Source organism: Python bivittatus, unplaced genomic scaffold (genome assembly GCF_059951505.1).
Source record: "Python bivittatus isolate LINGU-HERP-01145 unplaced genomic scaffold, Pbiv_v1 ctg000220_np1212, whole genome shotgun sequence".
Classification (NCBI taxonomy): Eukaryota; Metazoa; Chordata; class Lepidosauria; order Squamata; family Pythonidae; genus Python; species Python bivittatus.
In genome coordinates, this window is record NW_028277048.1 from 13579410 (window position 1) to 13598302 (window position 18893).

At 44.4% G+C, this 18893-nt stretch overlaps 2 protein-coding genes across 3 annotated transcripts in view; one reads left to right on the forward strand and one right to left on the reverse strand.

Moving 5' to 3' along the window:
* PPP1R1A (protein phosphatase 1 regulatory inhibitor subunit 1A) overlaps positions 1-4261 on the forward strand; it is a 72324-nt gene extending 68063 nt beyond the window's left edge. The window contains exon 7 of the mRNA XM_007434955.4: positions 1899-4261. Coding sequence (XP_007435017.1) covers positions 1899-1902 — 4 coding nt within the window. The 3' untranslated portion in view covers positions 1903-4261. The remainder of the gene's footprint in view (positions 1-1898) is intronic.
* A 2716-nt stretch (positions 4262-6977) lies between these two features.
* The window catches only part of PDE1B (phosphodiesterase 1B), a 122188-nt gene continuing 110272 nt past the window's right edge, over positions 6978-18893 (reverse strand). For both annotated transcript variants that reach the window (XM_088137930.1, XM_088137931.1), the window contains 6 exons: positions 18652-18772; positions 18123-18204; positions 17774-17891; positions 12848-12984; positions 11770-11886; positions 6978-10477 (listed from right to left, as the gene is read on the reverse strand). In XM_088137930.1, the coding sequence (XP_087994056.1) occupies positions 11789-11886; positions 12848-12984; positions 17774-17891; positions 18123-18204; positions 18652-18772 (556 nt within the window). In that variant the 3' untranslated portion in view covers positions 6978-10477; positions 11770-11788. The remainder of the gene's footprint in view (positions 10478-11769; positions 11887-12847; positions 12985-17773; positions 17892-18122; positions 18205-18651; positions 18773-18893) is intronic.

An 18893-nucleotide genomic window follows, 5' to 3' on the forward strand; every position in this document is an offset into this window, starting at 1 on the left:
CTCTCACTTCTTTCTGTGATTCCAGCCAGTGACATCATACCACCATGTTTAGCTACTCAAATTGGTCTTCATCATTTTTTGGAAAGTCATCTTAAAATGATGGGGTGGACTTTTCACTGCTGAACAGATTCTTTGCACAAAGCAATTTCTCTTTGGCTTAGTTTGTCAATCCTCCCCCTGCCCCAGATAGTACAGGCTGTAACAGTAGCAGCACCCATTCACTTAGTAGTAGTAGTAGAATCCATTCTCTTAGAAATCTAGGGATTCACGCTATCTTTTAAGTGTGGCATGCTCATGAGCACTCAGGATCTTCCTATCCGAGGGGAAAAAGGAGCAAAAGTTTTGGCAGACTCCTACGGCACGCATGGCTGTGAAAGTATTTGTATGATGGCTCATGGAGAGTGGTAATTACATTGCACTCGTATTAGGATACGGGTAGAACAGTTGTATTGTGTAGCCACTCTCCTATCTTACAATGATTGACTACATCTTATAGGAATGAATTAATATAGCAGAACGTAAAGAAAGGGAAAATATTTCCTTCCCCGCAACCAGTCACTTTTCTTTGTAAATGGTTAACCTAGCAACCCCCCAAGTCTCATGCTCTTTCTTTCTATGGAAGGATTTTGATAACTGACACCCAAAAAGCTTCAGCAAGTTTCTGCTGGCTCCATAATGCTTCAGTTTTTGTTTTCAAAAGCTGGGCAACAAACCATGCCACAAGACTGTGTTCAGTCATGCACAAAGGCAGCAGATCACAGGGCAAAACCCCACCATGATAGGTCCTTGATAGGTTTTTGGAAGTTGAGCTGCAGAAATTATCCCAGCGACTAATAATTCCAAAAGCGTGAGCGGTGATTTGAATTAAAACAGTCTTGGCACTTGATAATAATCATTATCTCCTGCTTGCTACTTCTAAACTGGTCCTACAGAGACCAGGATTTCTGCAGCTCTTAGATGCAGTGCAGGCAATCGACATCTGCAAGTCCGGAAATAATAAAATCCCGCACTTCTCTGTGTGCTATGGGTCAGCCAGCAAAAAGTGCATTGCTTTCCTTTGGGGAACACCCATGATTGTGGCAGTCAATTCTTCTTTCAGCTTGGATTAGTTCATTTGCAATCAGACCTGTGACAGAAATTTCTGTTGCTACACCCAGAACCGAGCCTAATCCAAATGGAAACTTGCTGCTTATTTCTCAAACACAGGTAGGGTTTAGGCCTCAGAGACGCAGGCTTGACAGGAGGCCTGGGCCTTCATGGGACCCTTACATCCAAGGGTCCCAACCTAATCCCTAGCCACATATAGCTCTCACAGAATCCTTGGGAACCGCCATAAAGCTGGCTCTATTGCTTGCTGGCAGACACCACTGAAACTCAGGGCAACCCTCTGATCTACTGGGGGAAAGGAACACGAGATGCAATCTTATCAATGGGTTCCTCTTTGAGGAAGGGGTTTAACTCAGCCCCATAGGCATCGCTTGGTTATTTTAAATATATGCATATGGGTGACTGCTGGGAGGGCATCCTCTGGGTCAGTAGAGAGGGTGGGCTCAAGGCAGAAGAGTTTCCTCCCAATCCCTCTTTGTTGTGGAAGTAGGAGTTTCTGTCTGTCCATCCATCCATCCATCCTCCCTCTCTCTCTCCCTGTTTGGTATTCTGCCAATGGGGGAAGAGAGATTCTATGCAGGTAACAGACCGAGGGTGCCTTTGCTCCTATCTTCTAGTCTCCACAGGCACAGGCAAGAGTCTGACTAGAAGCTTGGGTTGGTTTGGAATGTGGCATCCTGTAAATGTCTCCCCCCCCTCCCCTTTTCCTCTTCAGTAAATTTCCAGTTTTGTTGCAAAGAGTCTTTCTGTAAAGTTTTTTTCTCTCTCTCTTTTTACCTTTTCCTCTATAGGTGATACTCTGCTGGAGGCACAGAGGCTACAGCTGGACACAGGGCTCATGCATACCTGAGGAATATCACACAGCCCTCCCTTCCTTCCTTCCTTCCTTCCTTCCTTCCTTCCTTCCTTCCTTCCTTCCTTCCTTCCTTCCTTCCTTCCTTCCTTCCTTCCTTCCTTCCTTTTTTTTATGATTGTGTTTTTTTTTAAAGATTTCAATGACTTGTTCATATATTTGTAATGGTTCCATCTTTTTTTAAGTGTTTAAAAAGAACACTTTTTCACTGTTTTGGGTTTTGTGGTCAGACAGTTGTAGGGATTTGGCCTAGAGCATTGGGAGGATTTTGATCAGGGTTAGAGAAGCCTCTGTGCTAGACCCTGAACGTTGGCCTAGATCTCCCAAGCAGCAGATGTGGGGCTGATAAAGGCCCTCAAGCAACCCTCTACCTGATCGGATTATGACCTCTATCACTCCCAGCCATACTGGTTGGAGGTAATGAGAATGGTAATCCAGCATATGTGAAGGCAGACAAGCTGGGAAACTTGAGCTTAAGCCTAGAGCTGGACTACTTTAGACTCCACGGTTGAGGACCCCTGGCTGAATTTCCTGCTGTGCATTCCCCTGCCCTCGGCCCACTCTGTATATGTGTGAAAAAAGAAACAGGAATTCTACCTCCTGATGTGCCACTCTTTGTACTGTTCTTAGACAATCATTAGAAGTTTCTCCTTGCCGACATGATATAGTATGGCTCAAACACCGATCAACCTTTTCTTTCCTCTGCTATTGGAGAGATCTAGGACATTTTTCTGTAAGGTTTTTACTCCCTTGGGCAGTCTTTCTGCCCAAAACTAATGCCCTCCAAAGCTGTTGAGATGTTATCTCCCCAGATTTGCAGCCCACGTGTCCAGGAATCTGGTCAGAGGAAGGTTTCTCTAGGCCTTGTTTTCTACACTGTACAATATTTTGATAGCTGTCTACTGTTTTCTGAACCTTGTATTGCTTTCTGCTCTAGCATAGCTTTATGTATGCTGGAGACTCTTATAGCTCCCTCCTAGCATGCATCACAAGGCAGCAAGAATCTGTATAGCAGGTTTAGAGCGATAACATGATGGACTGCATGCTGGTGTGCACTAGGCCTGTGTGAAGCTGTACCTCACACCAGAAAAGCAACACTTTTCATCTAGCTGGGCAAAGAGACAATGTGATGCTTGTCATGGCACCGTGCCTCACCTCAGAGCCTCATCTGGCCACTCCAACAGCTGGAAGACTAGAAGAGAATGGAAGCTTCTGCTGGCGTGCAGCACGTGGGCAGAACACACTCTCAACTCCTGGAACTGTTAGGCAAAGCCGCATGAAGCAAAGGAAATGGAGGTGGGACACGTTGCTTCATGATGCATGGCGTAAACCTTCATTGAAGTGAGCCAAGTCCACCTTTGAAGCTCTGTACAGCCCCAATATACATGCAGGTGGGCCATACCATTACCAACATGGACCTGAATAAGAGAATTTTCTCTGCTGGCTTTGTGGGGCAGGGCCCCTTTAGCTGTGTTCAAGCCCGCTTCTTGGTTCCAGTTCCACTCTGCTGAATCCTTCCTCCTTGTTAGTTAAGGAAAACTGGGCAGCTCTGCTCCTTTCTGACACCTCTGATTCCCCTTCTGGTGGAGGTACACCAGTGTTGGGAGCAGTACCATCCAGCAGTGCCTTCCAAGAACAAACCAGCACTTTTGCTGTCACACCTACAGGCCTCTGTTGCTTGAATGTGCAAAACCTCCTAGAGTTGCCATGCCAGAACAGGGACACGAGTGCTGGGATACGAGACTTTTTAAAAGATACGGCAATGAGTGCTTGCAATAGCTGCCTGTTTTCCTTTCTCATTTTAGGTGTACTACCAGTGTTTTAAACTTTTAGAAGTGCAAAACCTGCAGCCTTTCAAATGATGTCGAACTACAGTTTGCAGCCTCTCTCCCCCTTTGATGCTGCTGGCTGGGGCTGCTAGAAATTGCAGTTTGACAGCATCTGAAGGACTACAAAATCCATTCAATAGGAAATACAGTCAAGCCTTCCATCTCTTAATAAGGGAACTAGTTGAATATAGCCTAGATAAGGGATAGACTACATATTGGTCAGTGACTTTTGGGGAGGGGGCTTATTCTACATTATTGTTCGCAACATAATCCCACCCCAGATAATGAGCTGGCTGCAATTAGAAAAACGTGTGAAAGTTCGGAGCAATCTGCCTGCTTGGAAGTGTCATTAGTCCTACATGCTATATCCCTGAATTGATTTTACATATCTGGACTACAATTCCGGACTCTGCATCCTCACTCCCTCACCTGTGAATCCCGCTTCTTTATTAAATGGGTCATCTTTGCTTGCTTTGTGAGTCCTTAATCACTGGCTTTGCCAATGTGGTTTGTGTAGTGTTTAAACCCACATGTACACAGTCATTTGGCCTCAGCGTTCACAACACAGTTATACCCTTTCTTCTTGATTCACTAGACTGTTTCTTGGCCCCAAATATTGATACCTCTGACTCTGCTCTGATTGCAAAGAAAGTTAAAACCTTCTTGCGATCTGAAGATACCTTACCAAGAGCACACGTTTCCAAGAGGAAGCAACCTGAAAACTCAGGTTGCTAGAATTGAAAAACATACAACAAAAAGCACTTGGAAGCTCCATCTGAGGGATCTGTCTGTTGATCATTGTCCAGAGTTCTCTGCTCACAACCTACCCAGTTTTATATCCAGCTGTTGGAAATATAGAATTCTCTATTGCCAACTCAGTAAGCGCATATAGCACTTACTATATGCTATACTGGATAATTTCAAATTTGGTTGGCATTCCCTATTGATCAGACCTGTTTATACAACTCAAAGATTGACTAAGGATGTAATCCTATGTACACTTTCCTGTAAGAGAAATCTATTCAATAGAGTTTCAATTGCTTCCTGAAAAACATGAATAGGATTGGGCTATAAAAGCTGTAAGGGCAGGGCTGGGATTCTATGGTGTTCTGGATCATGAGGCACGAAGAGGAGAAGACTCCACTTTCTTTTTTCAACAAGATCAAGGCAGTATAGATGATACAGCCCTCTCCTTTACCCTCAAACTATCACAAAGCAGGTTAAACTGGACCAAAGTCACCCAATGAACTTCAAGCAAGGTTTAAACCTGGGTCATCACAATTACAGTTCACACATTTCTGAACTTTGAATTCACAACTCTTGATTGTGATGGCTCGGACAGATGGGATTTGTAGCATCTGGAAGGTCAGGGGTACCCCCAATTTTAGCCAAAACAGCCTTGTTGCTTTGTGGAGGTGTTATTAAAAATTTCTAATCCATTCATAGAAAATGTACAGGTAGTCCTTGTTTAGCAACTACAATTGGGACTGTCATTAAGCAAAGCTGTTGCTAAGTGGTAAATCACATGACTGTGACTGCTTCCTTATCCCCACCCCCCCACCCTTTGGAATGCTTACCCTGGTGCAGCTGCTGCCTGTAACCAACAAGACTAGTTTCACACCTTTGGCTTTTGTTTGCCTCCTAATGATTTTACTTCAGCTTCCTTTATGAATTAAGGAAGAATTCCCAAGAAGGGATTTAATGTTTGCATTAACATTCATTAGAGAGGAAGGGATTACAAGAGATTACAAGTTGGTGGGAGAAAAAAAAGTGATTTTGTAGGCAATCTCTCCTGTGTCTGACCCAGTTTTTTCTCCCCCACCCCCAGATCAGAGAGATTGGAGAGGAAGGGATTACAAGCGAGTAAGGCACACAATGGGGAATATACCAGGCTGTTTGCATAGCATGCTCGCTGGTGCCACTGCATTCCTTTCAATGCGTATTCCCCTTACACTTTGCAAGGGGGGGGAGAAAAACAACAGGTCAGGTCCAGGACAACATGTACTGACTGTAATGGTGATCACATGACTGAGGGACGCTACAAAGGTCATAAATGTGGGCATTGGTCATAAAGTTATTTGTTCAGCACTGTCGTAACTTCAAACAGTTGCTGAACGAGGCAGTCAGTAAGCGAGGACTACCTGTACAAAGAACATATTTGGGGGCTGGGAAGTGTACAATGAAAGTTAATATCCTGGATATGCACAGCATGCTAAACTGTAAAGCCAAGTTAACAAACACAACAGCCAGCTTTTTTCCTTGAAGGAATGTTCAACATTCACCCTATCAAATGAGGGGCTGATTGATGCGAATGCATAGACTGAAAACTCTGCAAGAGAAAAAGTATTCTGCAAAATACGGTTGGAGAAGGAAGCAAAGAAAAGTACCAGAGTCAGGAGTGAAGCTCAGTGGCATTCTGCACACTAGATGGAGTACAGTCACTACCCTCCTAGCTTGCACTGATCCAATTTGGCAGGCATCAGAGATACTGAGGTAGAATGATCTCTTGATAATCACCATCAATGCTAGCTTTCAGTTCAGCATAAGAAGTTTAAATTGGCCCTCTGTTTCAGAACACTGGTAAAAATGGGATTCTGTCTTGTAACAATGTCAAATATTAGCAAGGTCCTGATCAGCGTACTACTTCTTTGTTTATTCCCTGCTCATTTTGCATTGTCCTGACAGTTGTTTTCAAAGCCTGTTGCAAAACATACAATATCACAGTGATGTTGGCAACTTTTGCTATGTTAAAAATGGAATCTTGTTCCAGCAATTGACTTAGTATATCCCCACTCTGCTGCTCTACACCAAAATAGCATATTAATTAGTATTATAAGCCCTCTTCCCACCTGCATACCCACCCCAGAAAACTGGCTAACAATTGTCTCTTGATCTCTACAAATTATTATATGGAAATGTTAAATGTTTATGGCAACTCAGATACTTTTCCACTAAATTCCTAAATGTTAGAATGTAATGCTCTGCTCAAGAATATTTTTAAAAACACTAAAACAAATTATGTATGTAAATGTGAACTCTGTGCAGATTTTTTTTTACAAAAATAGAAAATGAATACAGATGGAGCAAACCCGCATGAATACGGGCAAAGGTGGCAAGAAAAAAAATTGACCCCACCTGCCTGCCCTTTTCTATGAAATTGCTGATAAACAAACCAGGAGTCAAAATGCTTGTTTGTTTTTCCCCCTCCTTTTATTTTATTTTGCTGTTTATTTGTTTCTTCTTTTTTTAAGTTGCTATTACATGCGCATAATTTGGAATTCGGCATTGGAATATGGAGCTGTTATAATAAGAATCTGACTTCAAGAAACAGAACAACAACAAAAAAAAGTTACTGCATGGTAGAAAAATTATGTCCGAGGTACAAATACATACAGAGTTCCACGGACCAAATGTGTTGACAAAGGGATATTTACAAAGTTGTGGGACTGGGGGAAGAGGACAAGGAAGTTGGAGATGCGAACAGGAAGTTTTGCCCCAGTTGAATACTTGGAGAAATAGCCAGGTCAGGGCAAAGAGAGCTCCAATCCAGAGTGATCCTTGTTCAACCAAGTCAGTCTCCAGGAAAGCATTCAGAAAGTTGGATTAGATGTCATAGCTGAAGAAGAAATACAGGGCAAATTCTCAGCTACGTCTCCATTTCAAAAGGAGAATCCACTTGGATGAAAGGCAGTGGGGGGAGGGCGGGGGACTGAGGCCTGAATCTTTCAGCTGTGTTGTTGGCCTAACAGACTGCGGATCAGGGAGACTGACATTCATTATGGACAAATGGACAAGATATCCGTCCCACCACAGTCTCTGCAATATTCTACTCTTTTGCTTATGTATACTTAAACCGTGGCTTTTCCTATTATTCAGCCATCTCCTTGTAGAACGTCTTCCTCTAGAGTTAGCCAATGCCAACATGCCGTTCCCACCCTGAGGCTAATTTGAAAATAAACAAAACCGCCTTCTTTCTTCCTGCAATGCCTGAACTAGGCAGCCAAATGCAAGAAGCATTCATTAATCCTGCTGGCTCTGAGCTCCATAGTGAAAGAATCATAAAGAGATCATCTGCAATGTTGGCTCAACCAATTGACTTTTCATAGAGGAAAACCGGTTCTCCTTTTTTACAGTGTTCATAATGAAAGAGCCAACGTTGGGGAGGAATGACTAAAATCGACCTCTGCATTCAGTAAAAGCATCTGGGACAACACACCTAGAACTAACCACTTGTGCCTGCACTTTGGAGCCAATCACGCCAGCCCTGCTCTCCCGAGTTAAGAAGAAAAATCCCTGCACGTAGAATATGAGCTCTCCGCTGGTGTCCTGGTTTTCCATGGATTGATTTGGGGAGATTCCACTGTGTGAATTCCTCAGGGTGCTCTCGAGCTACTCCGTACATCTTTTGATGAACTTCCATTCCTTAGGCTCCGCCTAAGATTTCTCACAGTTGCTCTGTGTTAATTAAGCACCAAGACACACAAATGTACTTGGAACGTGGACTAACCAGTTCCTGCTACAGTTTAGCAAGTGCTGTAGTGTCACACGATTGCTTCACCGTATGCCCGGTTTGCCTCTCAAATGACATCTTCCGAGCCATTTCTCAAGTTGTGGTGGTTTCTTGGCATCAACCGCTGCACCCTGATGCCCTTGTCTGACTGTAGCGTTTCCCGCTATGTATACTTCCGCTTGTGTAGCATTACAAGAAGATTGGCAGCTGAGACTATTGTAATTTAGCGAACACCAGGATAAGTGAATGAAAGAGGATGTGCCCAAGATGGGAATTAGCCAGCCTCGCTCTTCCATATTAATGTAATAAATGTGCCTCAATCTTCTACAAGAACATCAAAGAGATGTTCCTGTCATGCGTCTGACAATGCTCAGCAGTCTTAGATCCACATCCATCTAATAGTCAAACAGTGCTTCTGTTCTATAGTAGAACAATAGTCAAAACCATGCTTGTGTTCTAATTTGCTACTAAATGTGAATGATGCTGGGACTTAAGTTTACTTAGCAGCCAATCATTAGATCTGGAAGACATATCTTCACATTTCAGGTATATGGAATGGTCTGCAGCTTGAGAGAAAGACAATCTGCCCTTGGTGACAGGTATGAAGTTATTACTTAGCTGAGCCCTAACATTACTCTGTGCTCCTAATTTGGATTAAATAAACTCTGGTCCTTTGTTCTCTTCTGCTGGTGGATGCCCTTCTCAGAACTCCCTTCACCTGCAGGAGATCACTCTTATTCATCCTGATCATAACCATACAGAGTAACATGCATGTATGCATGACATCACAAGAGAGACAGGCTTTCTGTTGAAGGAGCAGCTAAGCCCACAGTCTCAGTGAAAAAAGCATATGCTGATATCCTTAAGGATGCACAAAGATCAGAGTGATGTCCTAAAGGATGCACTACTTATCCTGGGGGTCTCCAACTGAGTGCCTTCTAAATGGGTTGGACTACAATTCACTTCATTCTCCAGTAGCCTTCTCTCTCTCCCACCCCACCCCCTCTCCCACCATCCCTGCCAATTCTGGGCAGCTGTGCTGGATAGAAATGGTCGGAGTTGTAGAGCAACACATTTGGAGAGCGCCAGGTTGGGGAAGACTGAACTGAAATACTGCGAACTTTCTGTTCCTCAGGCCCTAGGAGTTGTGAAGTCTCTTGCTGGTCCAAAGTGTACTGGCCTCCATGCTGCAGATTCAATTGCAGGAATTCAGTCTATGAATGGGAGAAGGAAACACGACTGAGTTTCGAGACCAGGACTGAAAAGCTGCTGCTTCAAGAGAGAGATTGCCTTCACTTTCCAACACTTGCTTATTTCTCTGAAATGCTGGAATGACTGCTTGGGACTGGGCAACACTTAATGATGGCAAGGATGAGGGAATGCAGGTGAGGTTCAGCATTTGGTCACAGTATAAGCTATTGCCTGAAAGGAGGGAGAGGTGATGCATTTGAGATCTGAGTCACTCTGAGTTAATGCCACAGCGGTTGAAAATCAGATGTCTTCAAGACCCGGAGGCAAAGTACAGGGATGACATTTATCCATGCAAGAGGCTGGATGACAGAGAGACAGCAGGACGTTGCCCTGCAGGGAGAATTTCATAAGGGGTGGAGAATTCCTGGGATCCAGCCACTTCAGGCCTCCTTCAGAGGCCATCACGCAGGGGTGAGAGTCCCCTCCCCTCAGACGCATGCATGCCTGCCATGCTGAGTTTAAAAGATCCCTTCGCACACTCTTCACTTACAGTACCATCACCACCAATATTTGTTTAAGGGGCGGGGAGTGGTGACAGTGGCCTTGGCAGTCGCTTGGCTGGTTTGGCAGTGAGAAGCCTTACCTGGGCTGTTGGGCACAAAAGGGAAGAGTTTGGGTGACCAGTCCCAGTGTCACCACAGCCTTTTGCCCACTTGCACTCAGTGATGGGAGGAAGTTACACGGGAGAGGGAGGGTCTCAGTCTTTCATTCTCTGCAACTCAGGGATGGGGCAGGCAGTGTGTACTGTGTGATGTCGACATCGTTGACTCGGTAACACTTGCATTTATCAGTATTAATATTATTACTAGTAGTATTGATGGTCGCATTCATGTCACACCCTTCTCGAGCTGGGGAGGGGCTCCCTCCCTGTGCGGATGGTGCTGAGTCGATGGTATCGAAGACTTTGGAGTAAACTGTGTTGAAGACCTGCCAGTTAAAATAGAAACAGAATTAAAGGTGGACTCGGGGGAAAAAATAACTGGATCCTTGCCACAAGGATAAGTCATGCAGATGATTGCTCTTCCCGTTTGGAACTGAAAGCAACAGAACTTAATTGCTGCAGACTACTTCAACCTGGTATCCTTGATGCATTGCGACTAGAATTCCGTGGCAGTGAAGGCTGGAAATCTGAAATTTAATACACTTGGATAGCAAAATCTGCTTCTAAGTGTCCAAAGTGTTCTCACCCACAGCAACCCAGCAAGATAAGCCAATTTTATTTCTCCCATTGGCAGAGGAGTATTTAAGGTGACGGTCTTGTGACCTCAGTCCAATCTTTACATAGCAGACTGCAGAAGGGGGTATACAAAGAACAACACATGCTATGCTCAACTTGACACAACAAATGGGGAAAAAGTGAGAAGCAGCCTTATGTCTGTGGCCCATAATTTCTAGAGCAGTCTTCTCCAACAAGTTCAGGGAAGAGAAGACTAAACAAGGTAGTCTTTTAATCACTGAACTCAATATGGAAGGTTTCTCTCATCCCCCACAATCACTGGAGAGCACAGATCGCAGGGCCCAGACTAAATTCTCTGTAGACCTTGGGCCTCGTCATAACTGTAGTTAGATTCTATAGCTAGTATAACTATTGCATTATATACACTGTATAGCTTTCATAATATGATCACTGCACACACACCTGATTTTATATTTGTCTCACTTTTGAGATATTTGAGGATTGGTTGGAAACCTTTTCATGGGCCATTGGGAGATTGGCTGGTCTTGTGTATTATGCCCACAGATAATCCGGTTTTGGTGAACTGCCACCATCCCAGGGCTCTTGCAACCATGCTAGGTTCACTAGTGGAACTGGAACCCAACTAAGAGGGAAGTGACCCCAAAGACAAAGCAGAATGACGTCAGCCAGAGATAGAGTAAGAATGCACAATAGATATCTTGGGGAAGTGGGTCTTTCTAGTGTGGTTACAGTGGCATGAAATTTTACCTGCCAAGTTTCTGGCTTGCTGCCTGCTGTTAAAAGATAGAAATAGAAAGAGCTGTGTAAAGGCCTTAGATAGGCCTTGGGTGGAAGGAAGAGTTCTGTATTACACACACACAGATTAAAAAATAACCCTTCCTCATAAAAAATTGAGCCTCTTAAGAAGAAAGAAGACTGAATGGAAGTAAAAGTTGGAGGCTCAGCTTGGTCCTCCTAGTTCCCTGCTTTTCAGCTGGGATTACCAGCACTCTCTGATAAGCAATAGCTGGGAAGCCCTTACCTTGCTCCTGCACGCAGCGCTATTCCACATTGCCGTTCTGATTGTGCCGGTTTTCAGGCATGCTCACCTCTTCCTCACAAGGTGAGAGCTCATCAATAGATGTCTGGTTGGTGATTCCTAGACAGAGAGCGGATCAGTCAGGAGCATAGCTTCACAGGTAGAGAGATCTAGATCTGCCCATAGATCGAGATGTAGATCTATCTACTCATAAGATCTAGATCTATCTACACATAGATCTAAATCTAGATATAACTACCCATAGATCTAGATCTATCTACCCATAGATCTAGATAGATCTGTCTACAGATAGACAGACCCAGGGTCAGAGAAACCCCTTGGAGGATCAAGTGGCAGCAAAGAGGTTGGTAAGGGGAGACTGTAGGAACTTAGAAGGGAGCCAGCCTCAGAAAAGGCTCCCAAGGAAAAAGGGGAATGGGCAACCATTTGGCAATCATGCGCAACATTTAATATGTGGAGAAGGGGAGAGACTGGAGGCTACAGTGGGCCAGGAATGGTACCAAATGGCCCACATCTCATATTTGAGTCTTTTAGGGTTAGTTTAGGATTACTGTTTATTTATTGTAAAAGTATGTTAAGCCAATGCTAATTGTCTTGTATTTTCTGCTTCAAACCAGGGGGAAACTGTGCCAATGATTTTTCAGTGATTTGAGGGGATTCGGGGGCTGCCACACAGACACCCAAACATTGGGATGGCATGAGGCTGTATGCCTTGAGCTGCCCAGCCTTGCTTTAATAAACAGAAGAGAAGAGCAGGAAGAAGAACGTTGATGTCTCTCTCTTCTGGAATGGAACTCTGGAGACCCTTGCCCTGAGAAAACTTTTAAATTTAATAGAAAAGAGTGTGAAGGAACAGGCAGCCTGATGTGTATAGACATCAAGGAGTCAGAAGCAAGGGCTAATTCTCAATCAACATCTAAAGATTATCCTTTTCTTTCTTTTTCTTAACAGCTTAGAGGAGGGACAGAACAGAACAGAACAGAATGCCTTTAAGGGGACCTGAATGGGAGAATTTCTCCAAAGCTGTTGAACCTCCCCCACACCACCAGCATTCCCATACCACTGGCAGCTCGTTCCTTCCACTTCTGCTTGTTCTCTTGGATGTACTTGGTCCAAGTGGAACGGAAGCTCTTGATGTCAGCGTTGATGTCCCCCAGTTCAGCATGCTCATCTACAGAAGGCTGACGCCAGGTGGAACTGTGGGCAGTGGGATACAGTCAGAACACCTTAAACATCCCCAGAGGGGTCAGTGAAGGCAGCAAGGAGCTATTTTGGACATTCCCTCTTCTCTTCTCTCCCCTGTGTTGGCTCCTCACATCACTCCTTGTCATCACTACTTCTCTGCCTGACAGGTCTATAGCAAATTACTCTTTAGGGACTGTCTGGTTACGTACATTTCTGAAGTATGAGTTTGGAGGCACGTTGCCATTTTAAAACACCTGCTTTCCATGCATGAAACACTTTTAGATGGGGGGCAGGCAGAGAGGCAGAATCCCTTGCTGACTTTCATCCAGCCCCAAATACAAGAACTTCTATTCCTCATTTGGCCAAGTTTCCTCTTTGATTCAGTAAATTAAGTGAAGATGACCCTCTATAGACACTACCCTTCCATCTTTTAAATTAAAAATTCCCATTTTGAACTGTATGTTTGACGAGCTTCCAAAGTCACATTTTCAAGCAAAGTAACAGGAGATTCCTTTGCTCTTTTAAAGAAAAAAAAACAAGTTCAGTAAAGAAGCCCCTTATTTTATCCAGTAACATTGCCTGGCCTTAACAAACTGGGGTGGGGGGTGGAATATAGCCTTTGCCTGGGAAATGTGCACTGAATCTCTCTCCCTTGATCATTACTGTGCAGATCAGGACTGTACAAGGCACCAGAACAATCTCTACCGTGAGCTGTGCCGCTGCAACTGCCAGCTGCAACAGGGAATATTTATGCAAAGCCTGACGTGGCTGCCAGCTGGGCCACTTGGCACTGGCATCCTGGGAAATTGGGATTTCATCTGATCTCACAGGCTGCTGTGCTATCTCTTTGGCCCTCGCCTTTTGCTCTGACCAACAGCAGCATGCATCAGGGAAGCAATCCACAAAGCTCTGGGACTCGCCACCAGAGAGCAGATCTTCCAGGCTGTCTCACCCAAGATTCATTGTTGCTTATCAATATTGCCTCTGGGCAGTGCTATGAAGTGCTCTTTGCTCTTCACCCAGAGATGCACTGTCCCATCCATACAAATCCTCATCTGTCAAGCCTGGGGCAATCAAGGTCATGACTGCAGGGCAGGCTTTGCCCTCCCTTGCAGGGGGAGAGAGTTTTTGCAGAAGTCCATCATCAGTTTTGCATGCCAAAGATCAAACCTGCCCTCCCCAGACAGAAGAGAAGCTTCTGACGAAGGTGTGGAAATCTCAAATGTCAGGCTTCAGGGAGCTTCTGCCAGTCAGTAAACAATTCTGAGCTAGACAGACAGTCCACCTTAAGGCTGCTTCCTTATACCCGGTCAAGAATAGAGAGGTGAATATTCTTAAACATTCTGTGGCTTCCTCCTTCCAACTGACGTGGTTCAGCTTGGCAACAGAAAAGTGTACACAGGCAAAGCCTGGCCCACTGTAGCTCCACCAGTTCCAGATAGGGAGGGAGAGGGGTGGCTGCGAAGGACCGATGCCTTCTCCAATCCATTTAGGGAGGAGGGAAAGAGGGGTGGGGGGAAAGGAATATATGACTACAGTATATACTATCAAATTGTATTATTACTATATACACAACAACGTGAAATCACAGCAGCTAGTTTTTTAGCTGCTGTTGGCCTTCATTTGCATCAAGTTCTTCCCAAGAACCTAGGATGTCATTATGTATCGACGTAGTATATCTGCAGATCCAAGCAGTGTGGCCTTTTGTAATTGACAAATGGAAATTTTGTCAATGCGTAGATTTTCTAAGTGCCGTCCAAAAAAATTATTTCCATCTGTCAATTACAAAAGGCCACACTGCTTGGATCTGCACATATATTATGATGATACATTACCACATCCTAGATACTTGGGAAGAACTCGATGCAAATTATTATTTTTGGTCGCACAGTCAGCCAGAGATTTAGAATGGATTTGGCATTTTTATCCACCTATTGAGTTCTTCCCAAGGACCTGGGATAGACAGATGTTGTTTGAATGTGTTAAAGGTATCATCACAGGATGTAAGCTGTTCCAAGTAAAGCTGCCTTTTGCAACTGACTGATGGTGATTTTGACAATGCTGATGAGGTTCAAGTGGTGCTCCAGATGTTTTGGGATTGCACCCAAGGTGCCTATTGCTATTGGTACTATCTTTGTTTTCTTTTGCCAGAGTCATTCTAGTTCTATTTGCAGGTCTTTGTATTTTGTGATTTTCTCCAATTCTTTCTCCTCTCTTCTGCTGTCTCCAGGTATTGCAATGTCCACTATCTAGGCTTTTTTGTGTTTCTTATCAACAATGGTTAAGTCTGGGGTGTTATGTGGCAGGTGCTTGTCTGTTTGAATTCTAAAGTCCCAGAGCACTTTAGCTTCTTCATTCTCTATTACTGTGTCTGTTTTGTGGTCCCACCAGTTCTTGCTTGCAGGCAAATGGTATTTCTTGCAGATATTCCAATGCACTATTGTTGCTACTTTGTCATGCTGCTATTTGTGGTCAGTCTGTGCGATCTTCTTGAAGCAGCTAACTAGGCAGTCCACTGTTTCTTCAGCTTCTTTGCAGAGGTGGCATTTGTTGTCTGTTGCTGTCTTCTCAATTCTGGCTTTCTATGCTTTGTATCTTAAGGCTTGGTCTTCTGCAGCCAGAATTAGCCCCTCTGTCTCCTTCTTCAACTTTCCCACTCTTAGCCATTGCCAGATCTTCTTGTTACCTGCTTTGCCCGCAATTTTTTTTGTGCACTGGCCATGTAATACTTTGCCTTGCCATGCCTCTTTTCTATTCTTCATTTGGTCTTTCTTGTAGGCCAGTATGGTCTCTTCAGTATTCAGTAAGCCTTCATGGTGTACCGGCTTCAGTGCAACTTCTTCACTGTCCTTCAGATATTCTTCTAATGCCCTTTTTTCTTCTTCAACTGTCTGTTGCAGTTGCAACATTCCACACCCAGCTATGCTCCTTGGTAAGTAGAGTCTGTCAACTTCACTGCCTGGATGAAGGGCTTGATTCATTGTCATTTTTCAGATCTTCCTATCCAGGGCTTCTAGTTCTGCTTGAGTCCAGTCCACTATTCCTGCTGTGTATCTAATGACTGGAACTGCCCAGGTGTTAATTGCCTTGATGGTATTTCCTCCACTGAATTAGGACTTTAAGGTCTTCTTCACTCTCATGATATATTCACTACTAACCTTCTTCTTGACTTCAGTATGCTTGATATTGTCAGTTTGAAGGATGCCCAGGTATTTGTAGTGATCTTCTTCATCCAGACTTTTGATGTTATTTCTATAGGGCATCTTGATTCCTTCAGTTTTCACTATTTTCCTCCTGTTGATGGTCAGGGTGGCACATTTGTCCAGTCCAAACTCCACTGCAATATCTTGGCTGTATATTGGGACAGTGTTGAGCAGCAATTCTATTTCAGATGGTTTTTCTCCACAGAGCTTCAGACTGTCCATGTTAAGTAGGTGGGATAGCCTTGCAGATGTTTTTAATGTTTGATAGCCATGGCCTGACATGTTCGGTATTGTTGACAGAGGAATCAATGCAATGACAAACAGTAGTGGTGATAGTGAGTCTCCTTGAAAGATTCCTCTCTTGATATTAACCTCTCCCAGTCTATCACTATTGACCAGCAACTGTGTCTTCCATTGTGCCATTGATCTTTGCACAAAGCTTCTGATGTTTCTACTGACTCCTGTTATTTCTAGGCACTTGATTATTCAGTCATGTGGCTGGGAGTCAAATGCCTTCTTGTAATCAATCCAAGCTACATTCAAGTTGGTCTTCCTTCTCTTGCAGTTTTCCAAAATCATCTTGTCAATTAGGAGCTGATCTTTTGTTCCTCTGCTGGTTGGGCAGTTTCCTTTCTGCTCAGATGGCCCTGGTTGCTCAGCCAACAATCCTGAGTCCTGTAGCCCACTTGTCACCAGATGTCTAGGAACTAGATCACCTAGCACGGTCCTTGTTGACCCGGGTGACAACTGAACCAGTATAGGTTTTGATAAATTATGTCTCACCATATTGTTTATGGAAGAGACACTCTTCATCTGGCTCCTCTGATGAGACCTGTCCAGTGTGGTTGAACCTCTGGCACGTTAGTATTAGTATTATTATTTTCTATTTCTATTCAGACACAGAAAGAAGAGGTTTGCAAAGGACCCTGTGTGATTGTCTGCAGGCAGGGTCAGGTCCCAACTGGAGGATGAAGATATCCTTCCCACTGGTGGAGATGTAGGAAAATACTGACCCTGACAGCTAGGCTGAGGGAAAGGAGTTTATTTATTTATGTATTTATTTTTTTGATGCCACCTGACTCCAAACAACTCTGGGCAGATCACAATATCCCAGACAGTATAAAAACAATATAATATTCAAAGGGTAGACCAGTCAGAATGCCATCAGGGACCCAGAGGAAATAACTGCTGTTTGGAAACAGTGACATGTTTTTTTCAGAGTTGTTAACAGGATGGGAAGGCCAAATTGCCCGTGTCCCAGGAGCCCTTGGTAACTGAAAAGCAATCTCCCATCTGCTGATCTAGTTAGGGAGGTCAGACCAGAAGAGTCAGAATGTTGGACAAGTGGGACAGAACCCTGGGAAGCCTCATGCAATGAAGCAGTGTTTCTCAACCTCAGCAACTTCAAGATGTATGAACTTCAACTCGCAGATTTCTCCAGCCAGCGTGCTAGCTGGACAATTCTGGGAGTTGAAGTCTACACATCTTAAAGTTGCTGAGGTTGAGAAAATGCAATAAAGAACGCCAAAGAGGCTCACACCCCTGGCTGCAACTCCCTGTCTTCCATGGTCCCTCATCCCCACCTGGTAGGTGCAAACCTGCTCTGCTGGCTGGGCGATTTATTCTTGGAACCTTCTTCCACTAATGGGATGACCATTTTCTCCGCTACGTCTGTCAGAACTTGGAAAGTGGGTTCCACGATAAAATCAATGAAACCTGTGGAAGGAAGAAGCTATTAGGGACAGACTTGTGGACTTCTCTGCTTTCCTCTGAAGGGTTATACACAGAGCACAATGAGGGCGGTTTGCTCTGCTATGCCTGTGGCAAGAGAAAATAAACCAGTGGAGTGGAGGATAAATAAACAACTCTTCTACATTCAGGGAGGAAAGGAAGAGGCAGTCAGGGAGGGCTCCTCCATGACATACAGTCTGGTTTTCTGCAACTCACCAATCTGTGACTGGGCCACCAGTGTGGATGTACGATCACACAATGGGGAGAAGGGCAATCCCAGCTCAGCTTCCTTGTCTCCCTATAAAAAAAACAAGGCAGCATCAGGACCTAGTCATGTAGTAAGATATTTGAGGCAGACCCAGCATATATAACCAGATCAGTTACATTCACGGAACATGCTAAATTTGGTTAGTTTTAACTGACTTAACTGTCCTATGGCTCAGAAGTCATGCAACCCAGCCTATGGAGTGTTGCACAATTCAGTGTATGATATGAACCCAGAAAATGGGTTAATTTGCTAACCAGGTGTAACGTGTAGTGCAAACTCTGCCACAGTTCAGGCATGGAATACAGTTTTTCACTGAAAGCACTATGGATGTGGTACAACCTGACAATTGTGACTTTATCTAAAAAGCAAGTGTTCGTAACTACCGGAAAGAGGGGCAAGAAGGTGAGCGTGATTTCAGCAGTCCTATTTGGCATCCCAGCCCAACCGAACTCCTCCAGGGCAGATCCCCAGGCATACCTGACGGAAGAACTCTTCCATGAGTGCTTTGGTCCATCGGGAGTGCACCGTCCACTGTTTGGTAGGGTGGCTGATATCAGCTGCATGCAGCAACAAGGAGAGGGCTTTTGATTTGTCAATCCTGGGGAAGCAGCAGCACAGGAATAGCATAAATGGGGTCTTGCCCCTGGCATAATGTACCCACATAGGCACAGTGTCCCAACTGGGACAGGCAGCCTCCAGTTTGCTATGCCATGTGCCAG